The sequence below is a fragment of the Thamnophis elegans genome, chromosome 15 (genome assembly GCF_009769535.1).
Source record: "Thamnophis elegans isolate rThaEle1 chromosome 15, rThaEle1.pri, whole genome shotgun sequence".
Classification (NCBI taxonomy): domain Eukaryota; kingdom Metazoa; phylum Chordata; class Lepidosauria; order Squamata; family Colubridae; genus Thamnophis; species Thamnophis elegans.
In genome coordinates, this window is record NC_045555.1 from 4,522,331 (window position 1) to 4,544,651 (window position 22,321).

The 22,321-nt window shown below is 48.0% G+C and overlaps 1 protein-coding gene across 1 annotated transcript in view; it reads right to left on the reverse strand.

The window, feature by feature from the left end:
* The window catches only part of AGRN (agrin), a 99,279-nt gene that overhangs the window by 57,603 nt on the left and 19,355 nt on the right, over window positions 1-22,321 (reverse strand). The window contains exons 6-11 of the mRNA XM_032232197.1: window positions 20,318-20,512; window positions 19,118-19,318; window positions 16,167-16,315; window positions 12,953-13,058; window positions 10,159-10,275; window positions 7,427-7,591 (exon numbers count right to left, since the gene is read on the reverse strand). Of these exons, the coding sequence (XP_032088088.1) occupies window positions 7,427-7,591; window positions 10,159-10,275; window positions 12,953-13,058; window positions 16,167-16,315; window positions 19,118-19,318; window positions 20,318-20,512 (933 nt within the window). The remainder of the gene's footprint in view (window positions 1-7,426; window positions 7,592-10,158; window positions 10,276-12,952; window positions 13,059-16,166; window positions 16,316-19,117; window positions 19,319-20,317; window positions 20,513-22,321) is intronic.

The following is a 22,321-nucleotide window of genomic DNA, read 5'->3' on the forward strand; positions in this document are numbered from 1 at the left end:
TCCATCCATTGCCTCCATCCGTCCATCCATCCATCCATCCGTCTACCTATCCATCCATCCATCCAGTCCAGTCCAGTCCATCCATCCATCCATCCATCCATCCATCCATTCATCATCTATCAATCACAATGGTACTTAAGATTTATATACTGCTTCACAGTACTCTACAGCCATCTCTAAGCAGTCTACAGAGTTAGCCCTATTGCTCCCAACAATCTGGCTCCTCAATTTGGGGAGGCAAGCTGTTCCAATGATTGCGACAGAGAAGATACAATGTGAGGCACCAAATATAGAAAAAGAAAAAGGGTGAAAGAAGAAGAGAAAGGAAGCATGGCTGGGAAGGAGAACAATGTCAGCCGAGGGACGATTGGACTAGCTCTCGGTGCGAAGAATTCCTGTGTATCTTTTTAGCACCTCAAAAATATGAGCCAGGTGCTGTTAGCAAGCTGTGTGGGTGGCTTTGATTTCATTAATTTAAAACAAATCAAAAATTCAGAGTCAGCCTTCACAATCTTTAAAAAAAGAATATTTTCCTCTCCCTGGATTTACCGTGTTTTCCCGAAAATAAGACAGGTTCTTATTTTCTTTTGACCCCCGAAATAAGCGCTTGGCCTTATTTTCGGGGAAGCCTTATTATTTTTGAGGTAGGTTATATTTTGAGGTGATTATATTTTGAGGAGACAGGGTCTTATTTTGTTTTGAAACCCCGAAATAAGCGCTTGGCCTTATTTTCGGGGAGGCCTTATTATTTTTGAGGTAGGTTATATTTTGAGGTGATTCTATTTTGAGGTGACAGGGTCTTACTTTCTTTTGACCCCCGAAATAAGCGCTTGGCCTTATTTTCGGGGAGGTCTTATTTTTTTTGAGGTGGGTTATATTTTGAGGTGATTATATTTTGAGGTAACAGGGTCTTATTTTCTTTTGACCCCTGAAATAAGCGCTTGGCCTTATTTTCGGGGAAGCCTTATTTTTTTTGAGGTGGGTTATATTTTGAGGTGATTATATTTTGAGGTGACAGGGTCTTATTTTCTTTTGACTCCTGAAATAAGCGCTTGGCCTTATTTTCGGGGAGGTCTTATTTTTTTTGAGGTGGGTTATATTTTGAGGTGATTATATTTTGAGGTAACAGGGTCTTATTTTCTTTTGAACCCCGAAATAAGTGCTTGGCCTTATTTTCGGGGAAGCCTTATTATTTTTGAGGTAGGTTATATTTTGAGGTGATTATATTTTGAGGCGACAGGGTCTTACTTTCTTTTGACCCCCGAAATAAGCGCTTGGCCTTATTTTCGGGGAGGTCTTATTTTTTTGAGGTGGGTTATATTTTGAGGTGATTATATTTTGAGGTAACAGGGTCTTATTTTCTTTTGACCCCTGAAATAAGCGCTTGGCCTTATTTTCGGGGAAGCCTTATTTTTTTTGAGGTGGGTTATATTTTGAGGTGATTATATTTTGAGGTGACAGGGTCTTATTTTCTTTTGACTCCTGAAATAAGCGCTTGGCCTTATTTTCAGGGAGGTCTTATTTTTTTTGAGGTGGGTTATATTTTGAGGTGATTATATTTTGAGGCGACAGGGTCTTATTTTCTTTTGACCCCCGAAATAAGCGCTTGGCCTTATTTTCGGGGAAGCCTTATTATTTTTGAGGTGGGTTATATTTTGAGGTGATTATATTTTGAGGCGACAGGGTCTTATTTTGTTTTGACACCCCGAAATAAGCGCTTGGCCTTATTTTCGGGGAGGCCTTATTATTTTTGAGGTAGGTTATATTTTGAGGTGATTCTATTTTGAGGTGACAGGGTCTTATTTTCTTTTCACCCCTGAAATAAGCGCTTCACCTTATTTTTGGGGAGGTCTTATTATTTTTGAGGTAAGTTATATTTTGAGGTGATTATATTTTGAAGTGACAAAGTCTTATTTTCTTTTGACCCCCGAAATAAGCTCTTGGACTTATTTTCGGTGAGGTCTTATTATTTTTGAGGTGCAGGAGGCGGCAAGCGTGGTTACCTCATGGCAGCTGCTGTGTCACAATATTTTCAGGGAGGTCTTATTTTCAGGGGAGGCCTCATTTTAGTGCCTGTGCTCAAAAGCCCGATTGGGTTTATTACCCGGGGAAGTGTCTGGATTTTGATCACGTGACTCCAGGGATCCTGCAAAGGTTGTTAGGTGTGAAAAAACGGTCATAAGTCACTTCCTTCAGTGCTGTTGGAACTTTGGGTGGTCACTAAATGAGTAAGTGTAAGGACTATCTGTCATTCTCATCCTTTGTGCCCTGACATGGATAATCTCAACAGCTTATGTTCCTGCATTTAAAAAAAGTCAAATTCTACTACGGCACTTGTCAAAAATAAATGTTGTGAGCTAGGCTTCCCCAAATCACGCAGCACGCTCCTTGTCCCAACAAAACGCCTTTTTATTATGCTAAGGTGAATTCCTTTCATTCACATCCAGCCAAGTCCCGACAAACGGTCTTTCAAAGGTGAATTTACAACCACAGACCTTATCAGGCTTGGAGAGCTGCCAAGCCGATATCTTCTAAACACCAAGCTGTAGCAGCAATTCCTTGGCAAGAAGTCAGGGACGCATCTTCATCCTAATAAAATGAACTAACTGTCTCCTGCAAACTCCACTCCACATTCGCTCATCTTTTATTCCCTATGGGAGGGGCCATTCACTGTCAACCTGTGCCTTTACTCCAGAGTCGGCCCTTGTTCCTTAACTGTTCCCTTCCCCTGTGCATCCGCACACTGAGAACAGGCTCCAGCTGTTCCTCTGCCCCACTGATGTCCGACTCCGAAGGCAGCTGATAACTGTCAGACGGCCCTGGCCCCCTCTCTGCCTCTGACACAGAGCCCTCATCCGAGCCTTCCCCAGACTCCAGGACTGGCCCAAGTTCCTTCCCAACCTCCTCACTGAGTCTGCCACCAGTTCTGCTAGCCGCTGGTGGGCCACAACAATAAAGTTTGTGATGTTATCAATGAAGGAAGTGGTCACGAGCAAGCGATAACCACTAAGACGGGCACCAGGAACCCCACTATGTTTTACTCAGAAGCAAACCGAACAGAGGTTCAAATCCTAAAAGTCCCCATCCCTCGAAGGAGTTCTTAAATTAGACCTCAACTATCTCCTGTTCTTGTTTCGGTTTTTGGAACCACAAATTCTCCAAGGACTTTTGCGCGGTGCCAGGCCCAGAAGTGAACGAACATAATCAAAACTAAATGTTTTGAACTTTAAAAGCAAAAGAGGGGGGGGGGGAAGAACCATTTCTGCAGCTTTGAGCTAAGGCCTGTTGTTCTAGAAGGATGAGATAAGGATGCTTCCTGTAGTAGGAAACCGCCAGCAGGTTTAAATTTGGAGCTTCTGTTAACATCTAGAAGGAATTTAAAAACTCCCTTCTCATGGGGACTCCCGCTAACATCTGGCAAAGAGCACGGCGAAGTCCGCCGTTAAACTGCTAACATCTGGAAACAATTGCTGGGTTTGTCTCGGAGATCTTTTCAACACCGAGGAAAAAAAAAACTGGGGGTAGCTAACACCTGGAAAGACATCAGGGCATTTCCCTCCAACATCTGGAGTCAAAATCGAGTGGTCTTAGAAGGGGAGATTTCGCCTCACAATCAGGAGGCTGTAAGTTCGATCCTAGGTAGAGGCAAATATCTCTCTCTCTGGGCACAATGAGAATCTATCTGCTGAACAAAACTCCTCATTGGCGACAAGAAAGGCATCCGGCCACTAAATACCCAGCTCCATTCAGTTGAGCAGACTCCACCCCGCAAGGGATTATAAGGTCATTAAAAGTAGAACTGGGAAATGGGGAAAATACAATACAATACAATAGCAGAGTTGGAAGGGACCTTGGAGGTCTTCTAGTCCAACCCCCTGCCTAGGCAGAAAACCCTATACCATTTCAGACAAATCCAACATCTTCTTAAAGACTTCCAGTGTTGGGGCATTCACAACTTCTGGAGGCAACTTCTGTTCCACCGATTAATTGTTCTAACTGTCAGGAAATTTCTCCTTAATTCTAAGTTGCTTCTCTCCTTGATTAGTTTCCACCCATTGCATGAAAATATCACTACGTATATCTCTATATTACAACATTCAAGTATTAAGTCGATTAGAAATTGAAAGTTGACAGTATGTCTCTATCAATAGTTAAATAATAGAAGCAAAAGACAGAAATTTAAAAGGTTAATGATTAATTAAAGAATGAAAAATTATCAATATGAAGAATGCATACTATCAATATGTTACTATAATAATGATCATTACTGCTATCAACACGCTGTTCATGTAGATATTTGTTTTCTTCTAATGTAATTTCAATGAAATGTATAGTTATATTTGAAAAAGACACGGGACCTGGAAAAATACTGAACTTTGTAGGGAAATGGAAATTTATACACAAGGAAAAGAAAAAGATGGAAGGAAAAAGAAGCGGAGAGATGAAGGGAGAGAGGGGAGTGGAGGGGAGTGGAGGAAAGGAGAGGTGGGGAGAAAGGCTGAGGGAAAACGAGAAGGAAGGAGACAGAAGAAGAAGGATGTAGAAAAGGGGAAACGAGAGAGGGAAGTGGAGGGGAGAGGTAGAAGAAAGGAAAGGAGAGGGAAGTGGAGAAGAGGAGAGGAGAGAGGAGAGAGGGAAGTGGAGGGGAGAAGTAGAAGAAAGAGAAGGAGAGGGAAGTGGAGAAGAGGAGAGGAGAGGAGAGGGGAAATGAGAGAGGGAAGTGGAGGGAAGTGAGGGAAGTAGAAGAAAGAGAAGGAGAGGGAAGTGGAGAAGAGAAGAGGAGAAAGGAGAGGGGAGGGGAGAATAGAAGAAAGAGAAGGAGAGGGAAGTGGAGAAGAGGAGAGGAGAGGAGAGAGGAGAGAGGGAAGTGGAGGGAAGTAGAAGAAAGAGAAGGAGAGGGAAGTGGAGAAGAGAAGAGGAGAAAAGAGAGGGGAGGGGAGAATAGAAGAAAGAGAAGGAGAGGGAAGTGGAGAAGAGGAGAGGAGAGGAGAGAGGAGAGAGGGAAGTGGAGGGAAGTAGAAGAAAGAGAAGGAGAGGGAAGTGGAGAAGAGAAGAGGAGAAAGGAGAGGGGAGGGGAGAATAGAAGAAAGAGAAGGAGAGGGAAGTGGAGAAGAGGAGAGGAGAGGAGAGAGGGAAGTGGAGGTAAGTAGAAGAAAGAGAAGGAGAGGGAAGTGGAGAAGAGAAGAGGAGAAAGGAGAGGGGAGGGGAGAATAGAAGAAAGAGAAGGAGAGGGAAGTGGAGAAGAGGAGAGGAGAGGAGAGAGGAGAGAGGGAAGTGGAGGGAAGTAGAAGAAAGAGAAGGAGAGGGAAGTGGAGAAGAGAAGAGGAGAAAGGAGAGGGGAGGGGAGAATAGAAGAAAGAGAAGGAGAGGGAAGTGGAGGAGAGGAGAGGGGAAATGAGAGAGGGAAGTGGAGGGAGTGGAGGGAAGTAGAAGAAAGAGAAGGAGAGGGAAGTGGAGAAGAGGAGAGAAGAGGAGAAAGGAGAGGGGAGGGGAGAATAGAAGAAAGAGAAGGAAAGGGAAGTGGAGAAGAGGAGAGGAGGGGAAACGAGAGAGGGAAGTGGAGGGGAGAGGTAGAAGAAAGGAAAGGAGAGGGAAGTGGAGAAGATGAGAGGAGGGGAAAGGAGAGAGGGAAGTGGAGGGGAGAAGTAGAAGAAAGAGAAGGAGAGGGAAGTGGAGAAGAGGAGAGGAGAGGGGAAAGGAGAGACGGAAGTGGAGGGGAGAAGTAGAAGAAAGAGAAGGAGAGGGAAGTGGAGAAGAGGAGAGGAGGGGAAAGGAGAGAGGGAAGTGGAGAGGAGAAGTAGAAGAAAGAGAAGGAGAGGGAAGTGGAGAAGAGGAGAGGAGAGGGGAAATGAGAGAGGGAAGTGGAGGGAAGTAGAAGAAAGGGAAGGAGAGGGAAGTGGAGAAGAGGAGAGGAGAGGGGAAAGGAGAGAGGGAAGTGGAGGGGAGAAGTAGAAGAAAGAGAAGGAGAGGAAAGTGGAGAAGAGGAGAGGAGGGGAAAGGAGAGAGGGAAGTGGAGGGGAGAAGTAGAAGAAAGAGAAGGAGAGGAAAGTGGAGAAGAGGAGAGGAGAAGGAAAAGCAGAGGGGAGGAGAGAAGTAGAAGAGAGGGAAGTGAAGGAGATGAGAGGGGAGAGGAAAAGGGAGGAGAGGGAAGGAGAGAGGTGAGAGAGAAGGAAAGAGGGAAGGAAAGGGAAAAGGAGAAGGGAAGGAAAAGGAATGAGACGGACTGTCATAAAACTGAAAACGTGCCGGGAATAAAAACATTTTTTAAAAAACTAAATGATGAGGATTATCTGGAGTCGAAATCTCCCACGGACTAAACCGCGGTGGAATCACGATCGGACTTCTCTGCCGATTTTATCCCAGGGTTTTGAGGTTTCTCTGTCCGCCGGCCAGCTCTGGGTTTGTTTTTAATAAATATTAACTTTGCCGCGGCTTTCAATTAAAAAACACGCAGCCGGATATTCAAACACCGCCACCCCCACCAATGTCTGATCTTTTGAAAATGGGCTCCTGGTTATCATCTGTTTGATAATGACTTCTCTGGCAGGTGCCGCGTGTGCGAACTGACCTCCCGCTCGGGAGCCCGGGAGACTGGAGGATGGCGGGTGAGAACTCATTTCCACATCGCGCCTCCATCCATGCTCTCTGCCCCGCAGGCAGGACGGAGACAATGAGAAAACGGAGCCTCATTTGTTCTGCTATCAGGCCCAGGAAGGAATAAAAAAATAATAATCAAAAGCTAATCTCATCTGAGACTCGGAAGCGTTTTCCTTAAACTGAGTCTGATTCTCACCCTCCGTACCCCAAACTTTTTTTTTAGAACAGGGGTGTCAAACTCGATTTCATTGGGGGCCACATCAGGGTTGGTTTTGACCTCGGGGGGCGTCCCAGACCCCATTTTCGGCTGGGACAGTCTCACCCAGCGAAAATGGAGCCCAGGGGGCCCGTACGCGGCCCTCCTGAGTGTTGTGGCCCCTCAGCACGGAACGATATTCCCTTCCCGCTAAAGGTGGTCCCTATTTTTCTACTTGCATTTTTTACGTGCTTTCGAACTGCTCGGTTGGCAGAAGCTGGGACAAGCCACGGGAGCTCCCTCCGTTATGTGGGGCTAGGGATTCGAACCGCCGAACTGCCGAACTTTCTGATCGACAAGCTCAGCGTCTCAGCCACTGACCCGCCGCGCCCCTGTTAAGTTGTCGATAAGACTTATTGCTCAGCCCATACGTGGCACTAGAGCAGAATCAATGGAGTTCAAGAGAAATTGGACTGAGACGTTTGTGACAATTTAAAGATTCTAGGCTAGATACCCGCTTAACTCCACCACCTCCCACTCTGCCTGCTCGTCTCCTACCCTGAATGGGAGAGATGAAATAGGCTTTACCACCCCCAACGTTTTCCCACCCAGGTGGCAACCAGAGGTACTCACGGGTGCAGCCGCTCTTGTTGTCCGTGACGATGCCACGGAAGTTCCAGAACCCGGGTTCGCAGCGGTCACATTTCAATCCCCCGACCCCGGGTTTGCAGGAGCACTGGCCTGTGCTGGGATCGCAGCTCCCTCCGTAGGAGCCATAGGGGTTGCAGTGGCAAGTGCCTATGAGGCAGAACATGATTAAGCTCTACCAGCTGGTTTAGTAGAAAAGCCCGCGGCCCCTCGGACGGGTTTCCCAACAGTGGCAGTGAAGCTTCTTCACAGGTGAGCTACACAGAACGGACAATCCTAGAGCTGGAAGGGACCTCAAAGGTCTTCTAGCCTAACCCAAAGGTGCTTTTCCAAGCGGTAACTGGATTTCCTTTATTTGTTTTCCTTGAAGGGGTTTCGCTTCTCATCCAAGAAGCTTCTTCAGTTCTGGCGGAATGTTGGGGAATGGGAGGATTTACATTCCTTGCACGCCCTCTTGAGTTGTTGAGGCCGCTTGGAGGTTTATCTGTGCCCCCAGGGTCTCTTGGATAGTGCAAATGGGTGTGGAGCCTTCTTGGAACAGCCGAAAGGACTGTGTTGTAAACCGGAGACAGGTGGTGTGATTATCTCTCGCCCTGTCAAGAGAGGACTGTTCAAAACAGCCTGGAAATGACCCGGAAACAGCCTGGAAAACGGCCTGGGTTTGGGCCATTTTTCGGTGCTTCCAGCATCCAAGTCCAGCTGGCCAGTGTTCCTGTGTGTGTCCGAAATCAGAAGAGTAGCTGGCAACGGCGCAAAAATCAGCCTGAAAGGACCCTGAAAATAGCCGTTTTTTTCTCTATTTTTCGGGCTGTTTTCAGGCGCTCCAGTGCCCGCGAAGACCAGCTGGCCGGCATGCAAATAAACAGAAGAGCAGCTGGCGATGGCAGATGTGCCCACAGAGAGGGCTCTGGGTGCCACTTCTGGCATGCGTGCCATAGGTTTGCCATCACAGTTCTAGTCTAATGGTAAACCATAAGCCATACCCGGTCAAACAATTGTCTATTTTTGAAAACTTCCCAATGATGGAACACCAACAAGCTATTCCATTGATTTAATTGGCCACCTAGCCCGGTGACGATTAACTCCGCCTGTAAACAGCACAGCTCAGGTTTCTAGTCCTCATGACGATGTGGCAGAAGGGGATGCTTAAATTTCAACTGGGCGGTGTGATTGGTTGTAACACAGCCCAAATGGCAACTCTTGGAAACTTCCCAGAATAATCTCTGGCAGGGGAAGGGGGGGAATCTACGGCGACCAGGGGCGGGCTTCAATGGGTTCGCGGCTCCATTGCTGTTTGGGCGTGGCTATGGTGGGCATGTTCTAGTTGGCTTCCTGCACCACTGGAGAGGGGCATTTTACACCCTCCCCCGGCTCTGGAGACTTCCCTTTAAGTCTCTGGGAGGAGGAAAACTGCTTTCCCTGGGCTCCGGAGGCCCATTTTTGGATTTCCGGAACCTCCGGTAGTTCCGTTACTCCCAAGCCTCTGTGCGGGTCCTGCACTCACCTGGCACGATGAACGGGTTGGGTGGAGACTCCTGGGAGGGGAGGGAGCAGTGGTGGGTTCTTACAGGTTCGGAGAGATGGCGGACTGGGTCGCTGGAACTGGCAGTGACTCACACCTGGCCCGCCCCTGAACCAGTTCACCCAGTGGCGCCTATGGTGCCGCCATCTTGTTTTTGGCTTCTGCGCATGCGCAGAGCAATTTTAGTTGTACTGCACATGCATGCATCAAGGGCACACGGACGCGAAGCACCTCTGAGCAAAGCGATAGTAGTCTCTCTCAGAACCCACCCCTGGGAGGGAGGGGTGGGTGTGGCCAGCCAGGGGTAGCATTTTTTTGGAGGGGGGGGTTCGCCAAACTGAGCAGAATCGTAGCTAGAGGATCGCCCGAGCCCGTGCAAACCCCCAGCAGCGAACCCCTTGTCAAGGACAGCCAAAATTTAGCTTTACGGGGATTTCCACAGATGGGAGTCAGGTCACACACACCCTCTCCCCGCAAATGAATTGAATAAACCAACGGCTTATTCGGGGCTGTCAAAATAAAAGCATTGCCCCAGGCCTGGTGGGGAAGGAGGGAGGGGGTCTTCAGGCTGAGCGAGACCCCTCCCCCCAAGCCCTTCCCCACCTTCCCCAAGCATTGCTAGGCAGACGTGAGATTTCAAATTTCCAGCTGAGCATCTGAACGACTTCACAGCTTCAATTATCACGGCGACCCCGGGAGGGAGAACATGCCATTTTTGCGGATTCTAAACCGCTCTCTGGGTCAAGAGCCACGGAGCCATTAAAAGCCGCTTTTGGAACACGGCCACTATGGAATAAGTGACCTCGTGCACGACAGGCCGCTAGTGAACCGCAAACAAGGCCGGTCGCATTCCCGCCCGCCGCCCTTAATGGACGCCCGCTAACCAGCTGGCCCTTGGCCTCAGCTGCTTAAAATGCCACCGAACTCTTCCCCCCCCCCGTCTCGTTAAGGCGAACAAGATGGCTCCGGCTAATTATTCCATAAAAATTTAATAAACCCTGCATGGCTGGGCTGTGGATGGCGGCGAGGGAAAAGGCAGAACAGATTGGGAGTAGGGGAGCGTGATTTCCCCTGGATCCCCCCCCCCTTCCCGAAGTGTGCCCGGGAAAAGGGTCTTCCCTCCACCCTGAGCTCCCCTTTTAAAAGCCTCGTTGAAGCCCTCCCCTCCCTCCACCAAAGAGGGGCATCAACTTACTGGGGCATCCGGCCGACCCCACTCCAAGCGCCAAAGTCACGTTGTCTGGGCAGCAGCCGTAAACGGTTTTGCTACAGTGAAGGAGTTCTGGCGAGGAAGACGGAAGCGTGGGGACTCCTGGAAGGAAAATTAAAAATCCCGTTTTTAATGGCAAGCAGCTACGAGCCCTTCGCTGTTGTTCAGTTGCTAAAATTGTTCCGCGACCCCCATGGTGTTCACATTAATGTCGGGGTTACAAATAGCATTCAAAAGTAAATCCGAATCCGAGGCAAAGCATTGCTCAAAGTTCCAATTGATGAAGAGAGCCATGTTGGCACATCTGGGAAAACCCGAATCTGAAAGCTTCCCGGTTTCCCCCACCCAGTTGAAAGTTCAAGATCCTGCCCCCCCCCCCACACACAAGTCCATCCCACGGTCCAACTTTCCACTGCTGTCCTGGCAGCTTCCACCCATCCACTTCCGGTCAGGTGCAGAGGTACTGAGACAAAGGATGACCTTGGCTTTCTAGAAAGAATGTTGTTATGGCTACATCGCATCTAACTCCATGCAATCCCCCCTCCCATTTTCCTACAATAGAAAATGCATAACAGAAGAATAAAAAATGTGGCAGGCCAAAGAGCCAAAAGAAAAGATGGCTGCAGGCCTGACACATGGATCATGCCAGCCCCCCCCCCCTCCTGTCTTCTACCCCCTCCCTGAGGCTACCCAATCTCATGTCTATTGCCTCAACGACACCATCGGACCATCCCATCCTCTGCCATTCCCTTCTACTTTCGCCATCCGTCTTTCCCCAACATCTCCAAGAAGTTTTCTCTTCTCCTTAGGTGGCCCAATTCAATTCAAAACCTTTATTGTCAGAGTACAATAGGTGTACTCCTTTCGTGCACTCCATCCAACACAATACAACTCACAGTGAAAGACAAAAAAAATCTCCAATGAATGCTGCTAACAAACACCCAATCCTATTGCACCATGGGAACTAATTGCATATTGCACCAGCCACGCAAGTCAATCAGACATAAGTTAGATAAAGGTGCTAGTCGTTCCCGACTCTAGGGGGCGGTGCTCATCTCTGTTTCAAAGCCGAAGAGCCAGCGCTGTCCAAAGACATCTCCGTGGTCATGTAGCCGGCATGACTCAACGCCCGAAGGCGCACGGAACGCTGTTCCCTTCCCACCAAAGGTGGCTCCTATTTTTTTACTTGCATTTTTTAACGTGCTTTCGAACGGCTAGGTTGGCAGAAGCTGGGACAAGTCACGGGAGCTCACTCCGTTACGCGGCGCTGGGGAATCGAACCGCCGAACTGCCGACCTTTCTGATCGACAAGCTCAGCGTCTTAGCAGCTGTGCCGCCCCATCGTACGATGTTGCTGTAGGGTGATTTTTTTCCATTCAGGGGTCTGGCAGCCCACGGATAAAATCTGTTTGTGCGGCTGCCTAGCCTTCTACATCTCCTTCCAGATGGTAGGAGAATAAAGAAGGGCTAACCAGGGTGTGAGTCACCCCTGAGGATTTTCCTCACTCTTCTAAGGCACCGAGCTCTAGCGATGTTGTCTAGTGGTATCAGGGGACAGCCCACAATGTTTTGTGCTGTGCTCCCCACTCTCTGTAATTGTTCTGAGCGAGGCTTCCCAAGAGCCTGAAGCCAACTCCTGGTCCCGACAAAAAACCCTTTTATTAATGGACTGTGAATTCTGCTCATCCACATCCAGCAAAGTCTTTCGAGGGAGGATTTACGGTCACAGACCTTATCTGGCTTGGAGAGCTGCCAGGCCGATATATGCAGAACTTGGCAAGGAGCCTTGGAGAATAAGGAACCAATTAAGCGAACTAAGTGTCTCCTGCAAACTCCACTCCCTTTTCGCTCCTCTTTTATTCCCTCTGGGAGGGGCCATTCACCATCCACCTGTGGCCTTACTCCCAAGTCAACCCCTGTTCTTTAGCTGTTCCCTTATCCTGGCAGCTCTGCACATGCGCACACTAGGAACAGGCTCCACCTGTTCCTCTGCCCCACTGATCTCCGACTCTGAAGGCAGCTGATAACTGTCAGACGGCCCTGGCCCCCTCTCTGCCTCTGACACAGAGCCCTCATCAGAGCCTTCCCCAGACTCCAGGACTGGCCCATCTTCCTCCCCAACCTCCTCACTGTCCGAATCTACTGCCAGATTCGTTGGCCGCTGGAGAGCCACGATACCTTGCAAAGAACACTCAGGGTTGATTCCCTTCCTTCGAGCCAAGAAGGAATTGGATTTGGATTTGGATTTAACTTTATTTGTATGCCACCCTTTTCCCTGAGGGGACTCAGGGCGGCTCTCACAATTCAGGGGAAGGGAAGTACAAAACAAGTTATACACATGAAGACAATACATCATTAAAAAGCACAACAGTCATACTATTCGGGTGGGGTTGAAGTCTTTAGCCCCAGGCCTGTCGGGACAGCCAGGTTTTAAGGGCTACTGCGGAAGGTCTGAAGGGTGGTGAGGGTACGAATCTCCACGGGGAGATTCGTTCCATAGGGTCGGAGCAGCCACCAAGAAGGCTCTCCTCCGGGTAGTTGCCAGTCGACATTGACCGGCTGATGGAATTCGGAGGAGGCCTAATCTATGGGATCTTATTGGCCTAGTGGAGGTAATTGGCAGTAGGCGGTCTCTCAAGTACCCAGATCCAATACCATGAAGGGCTTTGTAGGTGACAACTAGCACCTTGAAGCGCACCCGGAGATCAACAAGGAAACCCAGCAAGGCTGCAGTTTTGGGTTGTAGTATGTCTTTTATTTCCCATCAGGCTGAAATTACCTTGGCAGGGTCCGTGGCTTGCCACGTAAACGTCTTGCCGTTTCTCACAGCGGGATTTTTTAAGTTCACACTCGTTCGCGTAGGCTACTCCATCCGACCCACACACCTACGTCAGGGGGGACAAAAAGGAGAGGGTCTTGTTAGGGAAAGAATCAGAATGTCGGAACCGCCCGAGTTGAAAGGGTCCTGGGCTCCATTTGTTGCTGAAAGGAATAGCTCGGTTAGAAGTGAATTGCAGGGAATTAAAGCCAGAACTAAAGATTTGTGACAAAGTTTCCCCAGTTAACTTTCCCCTTTCCTCTCCTTTTTGTGGTTTAATTACCCCATAATCCCTTGCAGGGTGGAGTCGGGGCAACTGAATGGACCTGAGTGTTTGACAGGCCGGGTGCCCTCCCTGTCACCAACGGGGAGTTTTATTCAGCAGAGAAGCAGGAGAGGAGCAACTTAGAACTGAGGAGAAATTTCCTGCCAGTGAGGACAATTAACCAGGGGGGAAACTTGCCTCCAGAACTGGTGAATGCTCCAACTCTGGAAGTTTTTAAGAAGATGTTGGATAACTATTTGTCTGAAGTGGTGTAGGGTTTCCTGCCTGAGCAGGGGGGTTGACTAGAAGACCTCCAAGGTCCCTTCCAACTCTCTTATTCTCTTCTCTTCTCTCCTATTCTTTCCTATCCCATTCTCTCCTATTCTATTCTATTTCTATTATATTGTCTCCTATTCTGTTATTTCCTATTCTCTCCTATTCTATTATCTCCTCTTCTATTCCATTCTCTCCCATTTTATTCTATTCCCTCCTATTCTCTTCTCTTCTATTCCATTCTCTCCTGTTCTATTCTCTCCTGTTCTATTATCTTCTATTCCATTCTCTCCTCTATTCTCTTTTCTTCCATTCTCTTCTCTCCTATTCTATTCTCCTGTTCTATTATCTTCTCTTCTCTTCCATTCTCTCCTATTCTATTCTATTCTATTCTATTCTATCCTATTCTATTCTCTACTATTCCATTCTATTCTCTCCTATTCTCTTCTCTTCCATTCTCTTCTCTTCTCCTCTCCTATTCTATTCTCCTGCTATTCTCTTCTCTTCCATTCTCTCCTATTCTATTCTCTTTTCTTCCATTCTCTTCTCTCCTATTCTATTCTCCTGTTCTATTATCTTCTCTTCTCTTCCATTCTTTCCTATTCTATTCTATTCTATTCTATTCCATTCCATTCTATTCTATTCCATTCTCTCCTATTCCATTCTATTATCTCCTATTCTATTCCATTCTCTCCTATTCTCTCCTATTCTATTCTATTCTATTCTCTCCTATTCTATTCCATTCCATTCTCTCCTATTCCATTCTATTCTCTCCTATTCTATTCCATTCTCTCCTATTCTCTCCTATTCTCTCCTATTCTCTCCTATTCTATTCTATTCCATTCTCTCCTATTCCATTCTATTCTCTCCTATTCTCTCCTATTCTATTCTATTCTATTCTATTCTCTCCTATTCTATTCTATTCTCTCCTATTCTCTCCTATTCTCTCCTATTCTATTCTCTCCTATTCTCTCCTATTCTATTCCATTCTCTCCTATTCTCTCCTATTCTCTCCTATTCTCTCCTATTCTATTCCATTCTCTCCTATTCCATTCCATTCTCTCCTATTCTATTCCATTCTCTCCTCCTATTCTCTCCTATTCTCTCCTATTCTCTTCTCTTCTCTTCTAAAGCAAGGCCGAAGGTCAGGATGCCAATTCTGGCACAGAGCCCTTGGAAGGGTCGGCACCTCATTTGGGAGCAGGCCTCTACTCATGGGTAGGAGCCTCGGTGTAAACCCCCGAGGACCAGCGTAGTCCAGGCTTCGGTGCAGTTCTACGCCAAGGGAGCATCTGAACTGCACCGTTTTACGTACTCAGAAAGGCTGACCGCCATCCGAGCTGGTGCCTTAAAGACTCTTTCGGGGAGAAAAAAAAATTATTTCTTGCAAGATTCGAGGCTCCAATTTAGGTTAAGCCTAGCAAGTCAATAAGCAGGTTTGGATGGCATCCTAGAGAATTCTGCCCTGCGATCTGTTGGCATCAGAGGAAAAAAGATAAAATAAAAATAAAATAAAAGCAGCCTTCATTCCCATCGCCCTGCTTCGGAGAACACATCTGCCGGCATCCAGGATGTCATACATGCGCGGAGTTCCTGCGCTTTCCACTTTCCCGTCCATAAAATATGCAAATGCATGCCAGGGAAATTAATGAGAAACAGGAAAGGAAAAGAAAAAAAAAAGAACCCCGGAGGGCAGAGAAGCATTAAAGACACAACAGAGAATTTAACTCAGCTTTTGCAAAAGCTTCGCAACTCCAGAATATCAGAAAGTGTTTTTGGAAAACATCAAATCCAGCAGAGTTCAACTCTGGCAACTCTTAAAAAACTTGTGGGCTTCGACTCCCAGAATTCCCCAGCCAGCCATGGCTGGCTGGGGAATTCTGGGAGTTGTAGTCCACAGTCTTAAAGTTGGACACCTCTAGTCTAGAGCAAGGGTCAGCAACCTTAAACGAAGAGCCACAAAGTTCCTAACCGGAAGCCCTCTGTTCAATTCTGGAGCCGGCTGGAAGTTCCAGTTTGTTAAAATGTTCATAACTGGGAGAGACATGGGAACAAGGTCAGCCAATGAAGAGGCATAGCAACTAAGTCAGCCAAATGGGAGCTAAAACAGATCCGAGTCTGTGCAGAGAATTGAAACAGAAACTGAAGATAGCAGTCTGCTGCTCTGAGAAGTAAACTAGCAGCCTGTCTGGGTTTGTCTGCTGAAATGGAGCTAACTGCTTGTGTTTCTCTCCTGTAACTCTCCTGCCTTGTGTTTACTTGGAAGAACCACCTGTTGGTATTGTACATTTATTCACCTATTCTTATGTATATAAAGAAGTTAATGAATCCAGCTGCATCAGTTATGTCTGTGTGCTTTCTGGATTTGAATGTATGCAACAAACTCTGACACAGTTCCCACGCCATAGAGTCTCCTCCCAGAGCGGCCTCCTTTTTCCTCTACCTATCCTAACCGAAAGCCCTATCAAGTGTGTAGCTGACTTGGGACAGGAAGCCGCAGCAGAGGGATGAAAGAGCCACATGCGGCTCCAGAGCCACACAGGTTGCTGACCTCTGGTCTAGACCAACTTCTTACTCTGTGCAGAAAAATCAAATATCTAATTTATGCAGATGCTGCTAAGGAAAATCGCCTCTTACCAAGTTCTGTGGCACGGTCCCACAGGTATAGTCACACACGCAGCGGTCATCTTCCACATCCTCATCCCACGAACCGCCGTACTTCCGGCAGCTGTCTCTCTCGCACTCGATGGCATCTCCGGAACCAGACCCATCACCCGAGCCGCACTCTGCACGAGAGAAGAACACCAGGGTTGCGTATCCCCTCTACCAAAGTTGAGATAGTCCAACCCTTGCTAGGAAAAAAAGTCAAGTTTCTAGACCTGATGATCAACATTTTGGGGGGACTCTCCGGTTTGGGTTCCATTCCTGGCAGCTACAGAGATGCATCTCGGTAGATGCCCCACAGAAACTACAAAAGTGTCTTTAATGAACTTGCAGGCCAAATATTTACAGAATCTGGAGGAGAAAATAAAAGGCCTTCTATGAAGTAAATGCCCATCCTTCTCTTTCTATTTCAGTATGATATCTCAGGTGTGGCTTTCTTGGTAACAGTGTGGAAGGAAACATTGGCTTTTTCTGGCGTGACTTCTTGGTCTCGAAACATTTCTGGGGTTTTGTGTTGGTTTCTCTCCTCTAGAGATTAACCAGGGAGGGAGGGAGGGAGAGAAGAGAAGGAAGGGAGAGAAAAGAAAGAAAGAAGAGAAGAAAGAAGGGAGTTAGAAGGAAAGGAAGGAGGAAGGGAGGGAGGGAAGGTGAAGAAAGGAATAGACAGGGAGGAAGTAAAAGAGGGAGGGAAGAGGAGAGGGGGAAAAGAGGGTGGGAAGAGGAGAGAACAGAAAGGAAGGAGAGAAGGAAGGAAGGAGAGAAACCAAGAAAGAAGAGAGAAAAGGAAGGGAGGGAGGGAGGATAGGAAAGGCGGTGGAGGGAGGGAAGGAACAGGAAGGAAAAGAGGGAGGGAAGAGGAGAGAGTGGAAAGTAGGGAGGAAAGGAGAGAAGAGAAAGGAAGGAGAGAAGGAAGAAGAGAAAAGGAAGGGAGGGAGGCTAGAAGGAAAGGAAGGGGGAGGGAGGGAAGGAAGGAAGACAAGGAGGAAGGAAAAGAGGGAGAGAAGAGAAAAGGAGAGAGGGGAAAGGAGGGAGGGAGGAAGAGAAGAGAAAGGAAGGAAGAGGAGAGAAAAGGAAAGGAGGGAGAATGGATAGAAGGAAAGGAAGGAAAGAAGGGAGGGAGGAAAGAGGGAGGGAAGGAAGGAAGACAGGGAGGAAGGAAAAGAGGGAGGGAAGAGAAGGGGAATTAGTGGGGGAAGGAGGGAGGAAGGGAGAGAAGAGAAAGGAAAGAAGGAAGGGGAGAAGTGAAGAAAGAAGAGAGAAAAGGGAGGGAGGGAGGACAGAAGGAAAGGAAGACGGAGGGAGGAAGAGAGAGAGGAGGAGGGGAGAGGAAGGAAAGAAGGAAGAAAGGAGAGAGAAGGGAGGCACAGAGAACACTGCCAGCCTCCCTTCCTCTCACCTCCTCCAATGCTCTGAAGTGTGAAATTAAAGCACTGAAACGCTCTCCTTGTGGAGCCCTATTACCAGCCATCGCCTTTCATTACTGGCAGCTAAAGAGACAATGGGAAGGAAGAAGCAAAGGGGCTGGGATGGAAAGCGTAGGGGAGGGGAGGGGAAGGAGACGGCCCCAGACACAGCAGGGAAGAAGGGACTCAAGGAGAGAGGCAGAGGCTGCTTCCCTCCCCCCCTCGTCTCAGCTCCTTAATGCAAGTCCTCATGTACCGCCCCCACCTCCCCCTTCCCCAATGCTTGCCAATTCAGGTCAGGGGCTAGGAAACCGAGATGTGCCATTTGAACCCAGGACAAGGGAGAGGACTTTTGACTTGCCCATCTCCTGCCGACACAAAGCACACCCCTTCCAAGACTTTGCCACATCGATCAGCAAGTTTGATTATCTTTGCCCCCCTCCCCAAACAACCAGGCCCTAGACGTCTCATCTACACCGAGGTGGCGCAGTGGTTAAATGCAGCACTGCAGGCTACTTCAGCTGACTGCAGTTCTGCAGTTCGGCTGTTCAAATCTCACCGGCTCAGGGTTGACTCAGCCTTCCATCCTTCCGAGGTGGGTAAAATGAGGACCCGGATTGTTGGGGGCAATATGCTGACTCTGTAAACTGCTTAGAGAGGGCTGAAAGCCCTATGAAGCGGTATATAAGTCTAACTACTATTGCTATTGCTATCTTGGGAGAGCAGAGATGCATAACCAAAGCCTTCAGAAATTATCAAAAGATTTCCAAAAGTTGTTTCCAATTTAATTTTAATTTTCAACGTGGGGAAAAAAAAGAGAGTAAATTCCTCCTTTTGGAAAATTAATGTAGCTTGTCTACCAGAAAGCACTGAGCATCTCTACATCTTAAGATATAACAGGGAAATTAAAAATATTTGTGCCATATAATCCCACAGGAAAAATCAAAAATATTTGTGCCAGCTTTACACCCTTGGAGAGGCAGGAAATATAATCACCAATGTTTGACGCTGATGGATGGACCAATGGTAAAAAAAATAGAACTGGACCTGATAGGCATCTTATTTAAGAAATGGGTTAGAACTTAATTTATGTCAACAACATTCAAGGAAGAGGCTGGGACATACAAACATATGTAGTGGGATTGTGATAGTGCACAAAAAATATGGGACACAAATGAATCGCTGCAGTTGTGAGGTTAGCAACACGGTTTGTTAAGCAAATCTGCCTTCCCCACTGACTTTGCTTGATCCGAACGTCGCAAAAGGGGATCGTGGGACACCCCCCCCCCCGCCGGGACACTGCAACCCATCAGAAATATGAATCGGTTCGGCAGGCAACCGAATTTTGATCATGTGATCATGGGGATGCTGCAACGGTTGTAAGTGTGAAAAATGGCCATTAAGTCGCTTTTTTTCAGTGCTGTTGTAACTTCGAACTGTCGTTAAACGAATGGTTGGTAAGCCGAGGACTGTCTGTCACAAAGGAACCAGCGTTGAGACAGCTGAGCATGGAGGACTCACCGTCTTCGCACGGGCCCCTCTTCTCGACCTCCACTTCTTCCTTCTGCTGGCAAGCCGCCAGGCGCAGTTCGCACTCGTTGTTGTACGTGATGCCATTGCTGCCACAGACGCGGGACAAGGGCTGCTGCTCACAACGGGGGCAGAGGCACTGCCCGTCCACACACTTTGCCCCGAAGGAACACACTGTAGCCCCACACGCTTCTGCGGAAAGAGAGAGAGCGGGAGAGAAGGAAGAGTAGAAGCCCAGGAAGTTATTTCCGTACAATATTTGTAACTTGGTGTTGAACTGTGGAGGGTCCTTGGTGCTCTCTGAGTTATGTGGTTTTCTTGCAGACGTTTCGTCACCAAACTAGGTAACCTCGTCAGCGCGGGGCACGATAGTGTGCCTAGAGTGTGCACTCCGGTACGCTAATATAGAGCCATGGTGGCATGGTGGTTAGAAGACAGTACTGCAGGTTAACTCACTGCTCACTCCAGGAGTTCAATCCTGACCTGCTTGAGGTTGACTCAGTCTTCCATCCTTCCGAGATGGGTTAAATGATAATCCAGATTGTTGGGGGCAAGAGGCTGACTCTGTAAACCGCTTAGAGGAAGCACTGTAAAGCATTATATAAGTTTAAGGGCTATTCTATTCCATTCCATTCCATTGAGTTCTGTTCTGTTCTGTTTGATACTATTCTATTCTTATTCTTATCCTATGCCATGCCACATCACTGTGATGGCCCAGTGGCTAGAATGCAGTATTGCATGCTGACTCTGCCGACTGCCAGCAGTTCGATCCAGACCAGCTCAAGGTTAACCCAACCTTCCAAGGTCAGTAAAATGAGGAGCCAGGTTGTTGGGGGCAATAGGGCGGACTCTGTAAACCACTTACGAGAGGGCTGTAAAGCACTGTGAAGCGAAATGGAAGTGTACTGTAAGGGCTATTGCTAATATGCTCTACCCTGATGACGTTATCAACTTTGGTAATGAAACGTCTGCCAGAAAACCACCGGGAAGTCCCCAGGATCCCACCGTTATTTTAGTTGTTAAGCTGCTGGTTTGGAGGGGAAGCAAACTTCAAGGAGAGGGGAAGCACATGCCAATGGCGTCCCAAGAATGGTGTGTGTGTGTGTGTGTGTGTGTGTGTGTGTGTGTGTGTGTGTGTATGTAAGGCAGCCTAGTTTTGGAAGGAGCCTCCTAGGGAGAAATAAAACTTACTGCAGCTGCCTTGTGCTGCCACCTCGATGGAGACCTGTTGGATGCAGGACTGAACGTGGAGTTCGCACTCGCTCCCATAGGTGTTGCCGTCAGTTCCGCAAACCAGCTGGGAGGAGGCGACGCATTCGGTGGGGCACACGCACCTCCCCGTCTCGGCCTCGCAGATGGCACCGAACTGGCACTTCCGACAGCGGTCTGGAGGGAAGCAGGCGGAGAAATCTTGAAAATGAGGATTTCGAGAAAAATCCATTTAAACTCTCCTGTTTCCAACCCCCCCCCCCCCCACAAAAAAGGATGTTAGGCTAGCATTTTTCTTAGGATGGGGTGAGTGAGTTCATGGATAACCCCAAGGCTGCGAGACTCCCTGGCCACTGAGAGGGAGGATGGGCATAGGAGTATGAATGCACACCTAGAGTACTGCATCCAGTTTTGGTCACCACACTAAGGTCCTGAGGATTTAATAGCTGCCAGCTGATGTAAGTCTGTAAGCTGTAATTTGTAAGCTGAAGGCAAGGCTGATGAAATAAGTGTCAACTCCCAACGTTGTCATAGTGAGAGAAGTGGGGGGAGTGCATTCCACGCATACTGTCGGCTGAAGTCGGATCCCCGATTACTGCAGCAGGCTTGGGAGGGGTTCACCTCCTTGGGGGAGTGTGATTTATGACACAGACTCAGGGGAGGGAAGGAACAGGGTTAAAGTTCAGCTGTAACCCAAACAAAGCTTAGACCTGATTGTGAAAAGATCTTGCCTAGGATGCTCCTAATAAATGCCTAGCTTTGTATTGAAACTTGACTCGATACTCATGAATCAATTAGGGCATTTTTAGAAAACTGTACAAAAAGGTTGATTCATTGCAGCTATGGTATAACCCTTTTAAGGCTCTGATGGGAGGTCCACACAAGTCTATACATAGGTGATTACTAGAGAGTGTTTTCCTTCTCAGTGTATATACAGTTCTCTCCTTGTGTCTGTAGTGAATGGTAAGGGATTTTATCTTCTGCGTGTTTTTGCCTGTATATAGTTGCAAATAAACCAATGTTAATTCTCTTTAGGCTCTGTGTGCTGTGTTATTGCTCCTGGGTGTATCACATAAGACTAGTCACGCTGCCGGAACCCTGACAAAAAAGATGTGGAGACTCTAGAAAGAGTGCAGAGAAGAGCAACCAGGATGATTATGGGACTGGAGGCTAAAACATACAATGAATAGTTGCAGGAACTGGGCACGGCTAATGTAGTGAAGAGAAAGAAAAGGACACATATAAACTGGGTGAAACCAGGCTTAATAGCAGTGACTGGGAGACGGATCTTGGAGTCTTAGTGGACAGCCAGCTAAACATGAGCTAGGAGTGTGCAGCGGCAGCCAAAAAAGCCAGCGCAATCCCAAGTTGCATCAACAGAGGGATACAATCGAGATCAAGGGAGGTACTAATCCCACTCTATAAAGCTTTAGTAAGGCCACACCTAGAATACCGGCTTTCTGAACTTCCAAAAATCAGTCCTATTTTCAGGGCGTCTGTGATGCCGAGTTTAGTTCAGACACACACACACACACCCTGGCACCTTCCCCTGTAGGAGGGTTTGTGCGAGAGTGCATGACCTGCCTGGCACTTTCCCCGTGCCTGTTTCCCAATGCCAGCCAATTTAATTACTGCCTAACGTCGGCAAGGGGTTGCCAGCTGCTTGCGTTGCGCCATCCCGGGGGCAACGCATCGTGTGTTTGCTCTGCCACGGGCTGCTTCCGTGTCTTCATGCTTGGAGAAGGAAGCCTCGCTGGGAAAGGAGGATTCACCCTCACTCCACCGCCCCCGCCAGGAGGCTGGCTCGATCTTTGACTCCCACCCCCCCACCCCAAATCGGCCCAAATCGAGCTGCCTTGGTGCATGGCACACCGGCTTGGTTCTCTGGGCCGCTCTCTTGCCCCCAGGAGATAAAACAGAAAGGGGGATGAAGCCAAAAAACGAAGCTATTTCAGACATTTCTGGCAGCCGAAGGGTTCAAATCCA